This window comes from Astyanax mexicanus, chromosome 1 (assembly GCF_023375975.1).
Source record: "Astyanax mexicanus isolate ESR-SI-001 chromosome 1, AstMex3_surface, whole genome shotgun sequence".
Taxonomy (NCBI): Eukaryota; Metazoa; Chordata; class Actinopteri; order Characiformes; family Acestrorhamphidae; genus Astyanax; species Astyanax mexicanus.
In genome coordinates this window covers 43,015,335-43,029,404 of record NC_064408.1, presented here as the reverse complement: position 1 = coordinate 43,029,404, position 14,070 = coordinate 43,015,335, and the positions used below count along the sequence as shown (strand labels likewise).

Genomic DNA, 14,070 nt, shown 5'->3' with positions numbered 1-14,070 from the left:
ATGATGGTACTTCATCCAGTACTTTTGAGATAAGTGGTGAAGTTTCGATGAGGCGTGTTGGTGATCATTAAAAATCCTAAACTTACTTAAAAATAAATCCAAATTATGCTCCATAATATAGTAGAAAGCTCCAAAACAAGCCAGATCTTTTTTTTTTTTTTCAGAACAAAAAATAAATGAATAGGTGTCCAAATACATTTGTCCATATAGTCTGGCCTGGGGCTGAAACTGTAGTCCTGCAATACCTCATTATCTCATAGCCAGATGGAAAACACTTTTTTCAATAAAAACACACACAGACACACATTACTGAAAAATAGACTGAAATAAAGTACCAGATCACTTACAATCCTACACAAAAGCACAACTAGACTTCAGAAACCTGCTGTGCAAATGACAAGCAAGAACTGAAAATATGAGAAAAGATATGATAACTATTTCTCTTATCCCGCTTTTCTTCACAATTTAGCTATGCTGATTATCCCACCCACTCAGCTGATCAGCTGTGAAGACTACCCTATTCCTATTAATGCCCCAACACCAGGACGGTGAAGACTAGCACATGTCTCCTCCGATACATGTGATGCTGATGCAGAATTGCACAGTAGCACCACAGCGCACTCAGAGGAAAGCGCAGCGCCTTTGTTCCAATACATCAGCTCACAGACGCCTTGTGCTGATCAACATCACCCTTTTGAGTGATGTGGGGAGAAAACACCATCTACTCACCCAGAGAGAGAGCAAGGCAAATTGTGCTTTCTCAGGGCTCCAGCAGCTGATGGCAAGCTGCATGACCGGGATTCAACCCAGCGATTTCTTGATCATTGATCATTAGTTGCAGCCCTTTCTGGATCATTCTCTTCAAGCACTGAAATGAAGTCCCCACCTCAGTTAGTCATCTGTCATTCATTTAAGGTCGCAATGACTAATTAATATGGTTGATCACTAAAAAAAAGTTGATTAGTGACATTACTGCACACATTTCTTGCTTTACCTACAAATAATTTAGAAAGGACATGAACTATGGATTACCTGCAAAGGTTTAACCATAACAGTGTTTGCTACAGTTTTACTGTTGCCGTTACAGTTTGTAAGCACTGAGCCATGAGAGACATAAACAAAACATTGAACAAGGTCTCGCATCTGCAGCACCACCACCATCAGGCGTATGAGTAGAGAGCAGAGTTATATTAGTGTGATGAGTAGGAGCATATGGACTCAGGACTTTAGGTAAGACTCCAATATTAATGTTTAATATGATCAGCGTTTACAGACCCATCCCAAATCACACCCATGCTGCTGTTCTCCTACAGAGTCTACCCTCTGGTGACATCAACAACACAGTGCTATAGGGAGAGAGTTCTACAAGCGAGTGTGGTTTTAAAGAGGCACGTTTTAGGGACACAGCCAATTTCAGGTTCAGCCCCTTCATGTTCTGCGCACTGTGTTCTAACAAACATCGTGCACAAAATGAGATAAAAAAAGAAAAGTCCTCACATGAAGATTTTAGATTGTTTGAATTTTGTCATTGCACCTTAAATGCTGCTGTGGCAAAACATGGACTTTAAGCAGAAGATAATTTTAGCTTTTAATGTGAAAAATAACAAAAAGAGTATTTTTTATGTGGGCTGTTTGAGCAGAAATTTATAAAAAAAATAAAGCACTTACCATTTACTACAGGCTCAATGTAATGTGTGCGCCACTTTAAGGTAGAATTAAAAATGTGAACATAAAACATAAAAGCTTCATACTCTGGTGGATTTGGTGGTAAGAAATTAGTTGAAAATTCAGTTTTGTTTTTTTGTAAAAAAAAAAAATTAATAAAATTAATTAAATAAAACTATTGACAGATTTAGATTTTAATGTAACAAGTACAGGTCTAAAATTGTGTGTGTGAGTTTGCGGGATTGACTAGCTGTTGATTTTGCTGAGTAGAGGTTTGCCTGTGTTACATTAGCTAATGTAATGGCTGTATTATTTACATACTGCAGACATTATAGTAAGCCACTGACACTTACTATACAAAACAAGACACTGTAAGAATTCTCTTTAATTCACACCCTGGTTATGCGGAACATCTGCTGTTAACATCTACTGTTTTCAAATGGGGTGAAGCTAAAATACATGTTACACCGTTTTCTTAATGAAGGTTGTCATATAAAGTGTCTTTGGTAAAAAAAAAGAAAATAAGCTTTGGCAAGCAGTGCGGCTCCCAAGGGTCTCTGTGGTTTCCTCTGTAAATGTGTAACCCAGCCCAACTCTGCCTGGAACTCTTTCAACGACCAAGACCATCATCCTCTCATATTCTAATGAAGTATATTTCCTCTTATCTGCATATATCACTACATTTTAGCGTACATAATAACATTTCAGAATGAGCACAATGTTGCTATTCAAATTAAGTGCAAATAAGGTTAAAGCATTACGTCTGATATTACCTGATCTAAGGTGTCGATGCTGCAAATGAATTGTTTCCGAGAAATCAACAGCGTTAGTTCATTTCATTACCAGCAATGAGGAAAAGTCATATGAACCTTTCCTTTAATTCACTCCCACCACCCCACCCACCATAACCAGTCACTTCCAGTTCCTAGCAAGTTCTGATAGAGGTCTGCTGTCGAAGGTGAGCTCAATGCAGGCAGACGTTTAGTAATGAACACGATCTAACAGAGTCAAAGCTTCAGAAATTATGTTGACCTATGTTTTATGCAAAAATAAATTGGTTAACCCTTAGAACCCTACGGACTAAACATTTTTATTAATTTTACACTAAAACGTTTACATTTTTGTATAAAGTTTTCTTTGTGTATCCTCATCAAAATACTGAAAGGCATAGGCTGCTCTGAGTGTCAGATTTTAAGTAATCTACATGTATCCTAGAGGTGTGATTATCAAGAAAAATAACTCCGCCTGATGCTTTTTCTCCATGTATTTTGTCAAAGTATTACTTTTACTTAATAAAAAAAAACAATAATAAACTCTTAACAATCCACAGATCACACTGCAAACGCACACATGCTTCAGCTATCAAGTGTATCTAAATGTTAGTGGGCACCAGAGATGTATAAAGTACTAGAGATCCAGACTTAGGTAAAAGTACAAGTGCTTTATCAAAAAAATTTACTTGAGTAGAAGCTAAAGTGTTCTTTATGCTCCACACTTAAGTGAAAGTACTAAAGTATTCAACATTTTTGTACTAAAGTATTGAGAGTAGTTTATTGTAAAATGTAGTACTAAAGTACTGAATGTAAAAGTACAGTACTGTGTACTGTGTTACAGAAAGCAGTGGAAAATGCAGAGCGGGAGCAAACTCTTCTAAGATCTGCTTGATCTCTTGATTCTCTCAGTGATGAGCAGTTTCATCAAACCTGGTGACAGTGAACTACCATGAACTACCGCTCTAACTGTAGTGATAATGTGGGTTTGGAATGATCCTAGCATTTTTATAACTGGAACGAATAACAATGCAGCATATAAAAACATTTTATCAGAATAAAAGTATTAATCTCACGTAAAAGTGGAAGTTATAAAAAGTGAATACTCCAGTAGATACAGATACAGCATTTTAGTACTTAAGAAGTGAAGTAGTTCTACTTTAATGTACATTACATTTACACTACATTTATGGCATTTAGCTGACGTTATTATCGCAAGATCTCCTCCCCGGCCAGTTTCACAAGGTTTTCTGATGAAAACATACCCCGCAGGATTCGACTCATTAAACCACATGTGTCAAACACAAGGCCCGCGGGCCAAATGTGGCCCGCCACGTCTTTTTATGTGGCCCGCGAGAGCTTGTAAGATCTTAGTGTCTATAATAAATAGGTCAGAAGCGTTCTTTGACCAAAAACTACATTTCCCACAATGCTTGTCGATTGTGTTACCCGCGAAGTTACGGCTTACTGCCACTACACGGCAGTGTAGTCATTGATGTGGAAACCCTGCAGGAGGGAAGGTGTAACTTCGCGGGTGGAATTGAGACATATAAATGTTTATCCCATAATGTCCAGAAAAAGAGAAGTTGATGCAGACGGACGGCTGTGCTTCAAGGCGAAAGACCGGTATGCCTTTTGTGTTACGAAGAGTGTTACTGACCAAAATAAACGCTTTTTAGGAGAGATATAAGTTCTGTGTAAACATTTATAAGACAATAGCTGACAAAATCTGTTTTAATGACGTTAATAAACATCACTGTGTCAGCGCTAGTCACAGTTTCACCACAGCAAAGGACGAGGACGTGAATCACTTATCTAACCAGCCTTTACTGATTTCTGCCCTCAATAACCCTTTCAATAACCTCCAATAGCCTTTAATAGTCTTCAGTAGCCTTCAACAGTCTAACCTTGCAGCCGTGGTGTGTTCTAAACTCCGTAGTTATAAACATCCTGAGGTTAGCAGCGCGATAACTGACCTGTTTATAATGTAATCCCAGCAGTGACTCATGCTCTAAACGGCTGCTGTTAGCTGATTGGGCTGAAAGATGAACTGTAGAGAGCTGTATTATCCGGTTACAAAAATCTTTATTTCATACACAGAAGAACTTAAAAATTGTAAAAACGCTCCAGACTGGCTGAGCTGAGCCCTGTAGCCCGTGGCTGGGCTGTAGCTCTGACTCAGTAAAGACTGCGGACTTGTGGTGCTGCTGCTGCAGCTCCCACTAGTGGTTGGATGAGGAACTGCTAAATCTGAGGAAATGCTATGTTCTTAACAGTCACAATTTTTGATTTTATATTTATTAAGCCTTATTTCAGTTAATAATTTCAAAGTTAATATAACTTGATGTCATTTCTATTCACTTGAATAGTTTGGTTCTTGATTGATGGAGTTTTTGGATTTCATAACATGACAAATTAAAAGGATTTATGTTAATAGAGCAACAAGCAAACATTTTTTCCATGCAACTGTAATATTTGATTGAATAAATAATATATTGAGAGTTATTTAACATTAAGGAGTAATTACATTCATTTACATATATTACATTTGGTTACATTTTATTACATTTATAAGTTACATCTGGCCCTCGGAGGACAGCCAATATGCCAATGTGGCCCTCGGCCAAAATTAGTTTGACACCCCTGCATTAAACTGTGTAAAGTCATTTCATTGTTGCCACGTCTCAGTTAAACAGAGAAAGTCATACTTGCGGTCAGTTAGGAGATCCTGGATAAGAAGTCGCTTGCTAGTTAGTGAGCGGATGTTAAGTAGACTGAAGTTGACAGTGGTAAGCTCGGTCCCAGCAGAGGTGCTAACCGACCGTGAGTGGCGAGTAGTAGACCCGATGGAACGTAGCGGACCCGATATGTCCTCAGGTGGATACATTTCCGAAGGGGGGTAATTATAGAGTGAATCCGCGTGGGAGAGCAGAGTGGATACTACCCACCACAGGTTGGTAGATAAAAAGTATCCATAAGAGGACGAACCAGAGATGAATCATTACATCAATTCAGTTATAGGACACTAAAACTTAAAATAAAATAAATAGAAAGCTTAAAAACTTCCAATAAGACCGGCCGGTGGGCAGCGGCAGGCGAGCACGCCAGCGTTCACCCAGGCCCGGAAGCTTTGACAATCAGAGTTGAGCCAATGTTGTGTTAGCAGTCTTGCCCAAGTACTCTTAATTGGTGTTGCACAGCATAGTCCCCCAGGCTGGGAATTGCACCCCAGTCTCCCACATGATGCGGTAGCTCACTGGCAGGAAGTGGTGTTATCCACTGCACCACACCAACCACAGCAGAATGCTATTCTACAACTAATGCTAACCAACATCCTAAAAAACGGGCAATAATCATTTGTTTGTCAATACATTAGTGGAAATTCGAGCTGGTTTGATAAAAAGGTTACAGTTGTTTCATCCAACCCCCCAGACTCCCATCTGCTAATTCTGAAAATTGGAGATTTTTTAAATATCACTAATGCAATATATTGAAAAAACAATACCAAACAACATATTACAGGCATCACAGAGCCTTAATATTTACTCTTGCCCACATCAACTTGAAACTTCTGTTACAAACTTCTTATAAACTTCTATTTTTCTATTCTATTTAATACAAATGATGAATGTACCAATAAAAATGATTTAAAATTAGAATAAAACTACACTTACATTTAAATATTTTGCTGCTAAGTTAAGCTTTTTTGGAGATACAAAGTTGTATTGTTCTATCAAGGATTTGTTTTCAATAATTTTACATATTAAAACCAAAGAAGGTTTATAGAGAGGTAACCAATATTATACATAAACACTAAAAATAAAGCCAAACCTGAGAGTTTAAACCAATCCTTCTAAACAATTTGTGTTTTCAACACAATTTAAGTGATAAGCAGCAAAAAAAGAAATCAAGCATTAACCCTGTAAATGTCAGAATATGGTAAGGTGAAACTTCTGATGGGCAATGTGTGTCATAACTGATCATGCTGCTGGTGTAGTGGGAGCCTGTGAGGTTACAGACAAAGCAATAGGCTCTTTACTTTTAGAGCAAATATCAGTGACAATCAAGTATGTGGGAGGAATCAAGCATTCTTATAATGACGAAACAGCAGCATCAGCAGGCCTGAGACAAAATGCAGTCATTATAATATAATATATGTGATAATAAACCCCAACGTCAGCACTTAGTGTGGAAATGCTAGCAATTTAGCAACAACACCGCCTGTAACGGCCCACTGAGCTAGTTAGTTTTCCACTTTTCCAGTAAGATTAGATTAAAAGAGTAAAAGATATGTTTTTTCCATGGGGGTGGGGTTTTCCAGTCAGCACATAAATAACAGACCAATCAGGCGGAGGCTGGATTAGCCTAGCATAGTCAGCGTAATTATGTAAATCACATGGAAATGCTGTAGAAATGGAGAAAGGTCTGTAGACAGAGGAAAAAATTATTTAAGGTTAAAGAAAAGAAAAAATATATATTTCTTCTGGGACTTGATGAACAAAAATAAAGCAAATAGTTAGCAAATACACCATCAGAATCGACAGCTATTGGAATACTGTGCAGGGCCAGTTCAAGGCATTTAGGGGCACCAAGCAAAATTAACCCCACATACGATCCCACACCCCACAATTTTTGGTAAAAAATGTTATAACATTATGATAAATAATGTCATATCAAGTGTAGTTCAAACAGCAAAGCAAAACCGCTATTATATTGTTGTTTGACCAAGACTAAGATAAAGGCTAAATGAGCTGCGCATCATCTCGTTCAGGCAGAGCTCGGCTACAAATATAAATTAAATTCATAACCAGTCGTTTCCATCTGGGGGCCCCAAGTAATTGCTTGGTTTGGTTGTCCTGTAGCAACAGGTCTGATACTGTGGTTCTGCGATACTCAATATATCACAAGATACTCCACAGCATCTGTGTTACTGAAGAGGATAAAATACTGCTAAACAATGGTGGTTGGTGTCCATCACAGAACATGATAACCAGTATTGTTCACCACAGGTTTATCCAATTCATTTGATTAAAGCCAAAATGTGGAGTACTGAAGCAGTAAATTTAGTAAGTCAAATTGAGGAGCCAGTCTTAGGAGGATTTGGAGCGCCTATGTTTAAGTACAAATATTGCATGAAATATTGATATCTGTAAGAGTAAATGGAAATTCGGTAAACTGCAGAGAATAAAAAACAATGACACTAAAATGACTAAATTGACTAAAATGTGGGGATATAGGATTACTCTTCAGATGATAACCCTTAAACAGCATTGATCAGTAGCTCAACATTTTACGTCATTATTCAACAATGTAGAGAAATTGGCACATTGTAACAGAGGCTGCCTCTCTTAATGTTTTGGTTTTGATTAACTGCTAAAACAGTTAGCCTAGTTTCAACTGCATCATTTCTCTCAGTTCTGCCACATAATTACCAGCAAACTCACTACGCTAAGTGCTAGCTCTTTCGCCGTTCAGAGGCGAGTATATTGGACTGTAGTCTGCATGTTTATCGTGTTAGAACAAGCAACATGGGACGAACCGCTAGCCAATATTACCCTGGGTTACTGGAACACACAGGGTTCCTCAGTGTAGCACTGTTAGCATTCTATATATATATTCTATATATATACTATATATATATATATATATATATGAAATGTGATGTTGGTCAGCACAGGTGTCTGTTAGCTGATGTATCAGAGCTGGTTTGCTGCAGTTTCCTTCAATTGCACTAATTAGCCAGTGATGCTGAATTAGGTTCAGCTTGAAAAAAGGCAGTGGCTGAATTCACATCTTTAGTTGAATGCATGTGCTAGTCTTTTAGTCTTTACCCTCCAAGTGTTGAGGGGCCTTACTAGTAATAGTGCGAGTCCTAATGAGTGGGCTGGGTAATTGACCTTCTAAATTGGGGAGACAATGGGCTAAAAAAACTGAACATTACACCTGGCTAATGTAATGTTATCTAAAAACTTTATGAGCTTGGAGATCGCTAATACTAGCAGTTAGCATTAGCTTTCATAACACAGCTGCAGCGTTTGCATTGGTGCACCACATTAGAGACTCTTCCATGACTACACAACTTGCTATATTCAGTGTGGGCATGATGAGTGACCATTCAACGAGTACATTTTTTACTTCAACTTGACTTTTGACTCATTCGGATTGAGGCTAGACTTTTGATTGTGTTGATAGGAGGGTACCAGATGGATGAAATTGCTGTGGATGAATGACCAGGACCTGGACTAAACTGGGGGTGTCTAAAGTGCAGATAAAATACTTGTAGACTGATGGTCTGAAGATTATTTGCACAACTGTTTTTATTAGCATTAGAAATAAATCTGTGAAACCCCACTAGACCTTCAACACACCAGTCTTAACACTTTCATTTACTGTCAATTACGGCAAAACTGTTCGCAGCCATGACTAACAAACCGCTGCATTGTTACACACACCTTGCCAACATTTGACCAGGTTGGGTAAAATTCTGATGTTAGCTTAAGGGGAGACATAATTAAAAGCTAGGAATTACAGCTAGCTCTGAGGTCATCCCAGTGCCAGATGAGTTGCTAGCATCAAACCATGAGGCTGCCCTGCGGTATAGAAGCATCACACTATCATAGGTGAAGGCTAACTTCCTGTTAGCCAGGTGCCCCATGTAACCTGCTAGCTACTGCATTACACGTGAGAAGTGTCACTTCAAAGTACAAAAAAAAACAGCACACATTGACTTACCATCATCAGAAGCACCCGTCTAGTCAACGCTATGTATCTGTAGCTATGAAGTTGAATTTGAATCTCTCTCTCTCTCTCGCTCTCTCTCTCTCCCCTCTCACCCCCCCTCTTTCTCTCTATCTGTCGCTTTTCACTTCCGGCTCTCTCATGCTGCCACAGCTTCCTGCTTCTTTATTTAATTCAATGCTGCTACAGGTGCTGAGACACACAAGCTAAAAAAAAATACTCCTAAACCTCAAAGCTTGATTTTTTTTTATCTTATCTGCAAGCATTAAGGTACTGGATTTGTTTATAGAAAAAAGTTTATAAAGTAAACTAATGTCAGGCTAAATTAACTTTACCTTCGTTCGGCTTCAGGATGTGAGATTGCAGTTTACTGGCAGAATTATTCACTGGACTGAATTTTTGGTTGAAACCGAAACCATACAAAATGAAACATCTGGCCGAAGGCCAAATTCTAAAATGTGTTTTAGTCATGCTTTTTACAGAAAAAAGAAATTACAAAAGTACAATAAAAAATTATTAAATGCTGCACACTTGTAACTTCCCAGCAGACAAACTAATAAAACACAATTCAGAGTTTCTGCCACATACTGTACATTGTGCATTACATTATTGCTGCTGCAGGAAGAGTTGCATTTACAGTGTGTATGTTGCCAGTGACAATGATGGTAGCATTAATGTACACATGTATGTTATGACTACTTTACAGTAAAATACAGTACAATTAAAACCATATCGAGACCACAAACGGCCTTTACTGGTTTCCTGAGAGTCCCCCCCCCCCACCAGTCTCTGCCACTGCTGAAAGTCCTAGAAGAAACACTGCAATATGAGTCACTTTTTAGTATAAATTATTTAGCTGAAAACAGTGTGTGTTTTTTTCAATTTTTTACCAAATGATTTCAGTTTAAGAATATTTGCTCCTTTTAGTATCTGCAGACCTGGATCCCTGCTGTAAACTTTAAGACTTGTCCCCACTTATAGTAATTCTACTTACACTGCTGTAAGCTTTAGAAACATTACACAGATGTGGTAGTGGGGGAAACCATTAACAGAATTAAAAAGTATATATATATATATATATATATATATATATATATATAGTGGTGTCAATCGATTAAAAAATGTAAAAATTAAATTCTGTGATTAACAGCGATTAATCACATTTGTTTTTCTTCAGAAATGTAAAATGCAATTATATGTATATTAGTGGTGTCAATTAAAATAATAGTATATACTTGTATGTTTGAGTGTAGATGTAGCCAATGTAGGGTGCTGAAATAAAGAATGCACGATAAATTGGATTGTAAATGTCTCAGCTTGGTTGTGAAGATTTCTGAATTCTAACTTAATTTGATGAGAATAAAAAATCTCAGGGACATGTGAGTGCATGTGAGTGTGTGAGAGAGAGCGAGAGAGAAATAGAGAGAGAGAGAGAAATAGAGAGAGATAAATAAAGCTCTCTGACTTTCTGAGCTGGAAGTTCGCAGAGTGATGTTCAATGATTCAGCCAGACAACAGATCAGTCTGTTGGGTGGGGGCGGGGCAGATTACGGCGGAAGTAAGGGTCAAACTTGGTGCATTAATTAACTTGCGTAAAAAAAATAGTAACGTGTTACTGATTCCAAATTAACAGCGTGCGTTAACGCTTTAACATTGACACCCCTAATATTTATATTACTGTTTTTAATTTTGTATTCTGTATGTGCAAGATTATTAATTGGGTTTTATAACAAAGAGAATGTATCAGCTATTTGTACAGGGCATCAGTTTTGACTTTGGCTATGAATGTATTTTGTTTGTGTTTAAATCTGACAGTCTTGGTCATGGTCTTGGTACACAGATTGGTCATTCGTGTTTTGCAGATTATTGGTTTCTTAAAGACTGGAATAAAACTAATAGGAAAATATATTATTGTTTCATATATGAACTATTGCTGCAGATGCCTTGAGACATGATGCGTGTATCATCAGTTTTCTTTTAATGCCTCTTAAATGTTTTTTTTTTAATTACATATCTAAATAAAAATGGAAACTGTGTGTGTGTGTGTGTGTCTCACAGTCGTACCTGGCTCATTCTGAGCATTCTGGAGATGGCCTCTACTCCATAGTACCCCTGGTGGTCCTGTGTGAAATTACAACAGTTATTTGTGGTGTGTTATGTTCTGCGCTGTTTATACTTAAGAATTTAATCCTGATCCAACCGATGCACCCACCCTGAAATCCACTCCGTGATTCCAGATGAACTGAGACAAACTCAAGTACCTCAACAGTAACATTTTATATGTATTTTATGTGAATTATTACCTTATTGACCTTATGGAAGTGATGCACAAATATTACTAAAATCAATATCATCTGATAACCAAGTTTATATGTAATTGATAAACCATTGCAACTGAAGTCATGTGTGCATAAAGTCTAACACTCTCTAACCCTCAAATGTTTACTTAACAGATAAGGGGAACAGTAAAAATCAAAGTGTGATGTGAGTGTGTGATGTCTGTGTATCTAAACATATCTTAACCTTAATAAAATACAAAAAACAATAGTTATTACCTAAAAATAAATAAAAAACAGTCACTGTCACACACAACCTTGTATCTTCAAAAAAAAAAAAACAATTCAAAGAAGCATTTCTAATGGTCCATTCATCATACCTTTTCTATTTTCTATACCTTTTCTAAAATGTCATAACGGAGATTTTGTTTGCAGGACAGAGATAATATATTCAATAAATGAACCAGATATATCTACTACATATATGCATTCTAAATATACTAACTCATCATCATCGGGAATAAAAACACCCGTGCTTTACTATCTGCTGTTCAGATCGCTCAAGGCTAAAGCAGCTAAATATAGTGACTTTACACACACACACACACTAACAAGGTTGCCTCTATATGTAAATTCTTAAGCAAATGTTTGAAAACCTCTGGTTAAATTACATATATTGTTATTTTTAACAATATACTTCTTCACTAAAATCAACAAAATGTGTGATTTGACCAGGAGATCACAAACTTTTGCATTAGTATAAACACACACACAAACAGTACAAATACAAATAGAGCAAATACAAATAGAGCAAATACAAATAGAGTAATGATATTACACAACATTCAATATCTTAATAAAAAAAACATCTGCACACATTACAGCAGAAACAAAATATGTCAGCAATTCACTCTATGACTATGACTGTCAATTTGTTAGGTAAGCATCTCATATCTCAATCAATATCTACTATTAATGATTAGTAAATATTCAGTAACTACTACACATTTATACATGATTTAGTATCTAACAAATATTCAGTAACCTTTTTTTTAAAGCTGACAATTAAGCTGACATTTATTAAGCATTTACTATAAAAGCCATAACTACCAAATAAAGGAATAACTACTATTAATTATTTGGTCACAAATGTATATATCATACTATTCTTAGTATATACTGTAAACTATCCTATCACTCCTACAAATAATCAGCATCTACTACAAATTATTTCATATGTATGTTATGAATAATTCTGTACCTGCTATGAGTCATTGAGTAACTAGACTAAATTATTCAGTAGCCACTATGAGACATTTAGTGTCTACTATTATTTATTCAGTATACCCTGTTATACAGTATGCACTGTAAGTCATTTGGTAACTACTACGGGTTATTCAGTATCTGCTCTAAATTATTCAGCATCTGTTATGAAATATTCAATAACTACTATAAATGACTCAGTTGTGATTACTCTGAGAATGTGACAGTGATCATCTGTGAGGTTTTAAAAGCTCAATGAAGTTGGCAGATTTGGCAGACTATTAAAAATCAGAATAATGGGTTCCGTGAGGTCCAGCGGGCTAAGCAGGCTATGATCAGGAGATCGCTGGTTTGAACCCCATTCATGCAGCTTGGTATCGGCTACACAATTGGCCTTGTTCTCTCTGATTGGGGAAGATGGCGCTCTCTCCCCTCATCACTCCAAAGGGTGATGTCGCTCAGCACAAGGCATCTGTGAGCTGATGTATTGAAACCGAGTCGCTGCTTTTTTCCTCTGAGCGAGCTGAATATTCAACAACGCTACATCAGCAGCCTTTCGAAAATAGGCAGTTGGTATTGGGGCATTGCTATTGATAGGAGAAGTCCTAATGAGTGGGTTGGGTAATCGGCCAGACTGCTGAAAGCTTTAGAAACATTACACAGGTGTGGTAGCATTCACAGAATTAGAAAGAGTAATATACACTAAGAAAAACAAGTACAGATTTGTACTTAAAAGAGTACAAAGCTTGTCGCTGGGGCTGTACCTTATATTGAGGTACAACAAAGTACCTTTCAGTGAAAGTCCTTTTGAATATGTGTCAAGAACTTGGTGATCCAAAATTGTCTGCTTTTAAATAAAAAATGTATAATTTAAATATACATTGTTTATCAGTAAAGTGATACAGAATACTGAATGTACATTTTGGCTGGTTAAATGGTACAAATCTGTACTTGTTAATGTTAGGAATGACTTTGTCATTTATTGGTCTGAAAAGACCAATATTGTACCTTTGAGGGTACAATTTTGAAGAGTGTACCTTTGAGTACAAAAAAGTACTCATATTCTACGTGGCTATGAATGTACTTTGGTTGTGTTTATATCTGACAGCCTTGGTCATGTACAGAGATTATTGGTTTCCTAAAGACTAATAGGAATAATACTAGAATAGAATAAAACTAATAGGAAAATATTGTTCCATATCTATAATCTCAATCACAGAAAATTGGCACTTCTGAAAAAAAAACATTTATACTTATTGTTCATGAACTATTGCTGCAGATGCCTTGAAACATGACGCATGCATTTAGTAAGATTTTAGTTTTAAGTTGGGGAGAAAATGGGATGAAAATTAGAAATA

At 36.8% G+C, this 14,070-nt stretch overlaps 1 protein-coding gene across 5 annotated transcripts in view; it reads right to left on the bottom strand.

The window, feature by feature from the left end:
• Positions 1 to 14,070, bottom strand: part of LOC103043892 (DNA (cytosine-5)-methyltransferase 3A) — a 116,796-nt gene that overhangs the window by 65,501 nt on the left and 37,225 nt on the right. For 3 of the 5 annotated variants that reach the window (XM_049466970.1, XM_049466968.1, XM_049466983.1), the window contains exon 4: positions 11,238 to 11,294. The exons of 1 other annotated variant lie outside the window; for it this stretch is intronic. In XM_049466970.1, coding sequence (XP_049322927.1) covers positions 11,238 to 11,294 — 57 coding nt within the window. Of the gene's footprint in view, positions 1 to 9,167; positions 9,258 to 11,237; positions 11,295 to 14,070 lie in introns of those variants that run through there. One more of the 5 variants, XM_049466984.1, reaches the window with a different exon arrangement.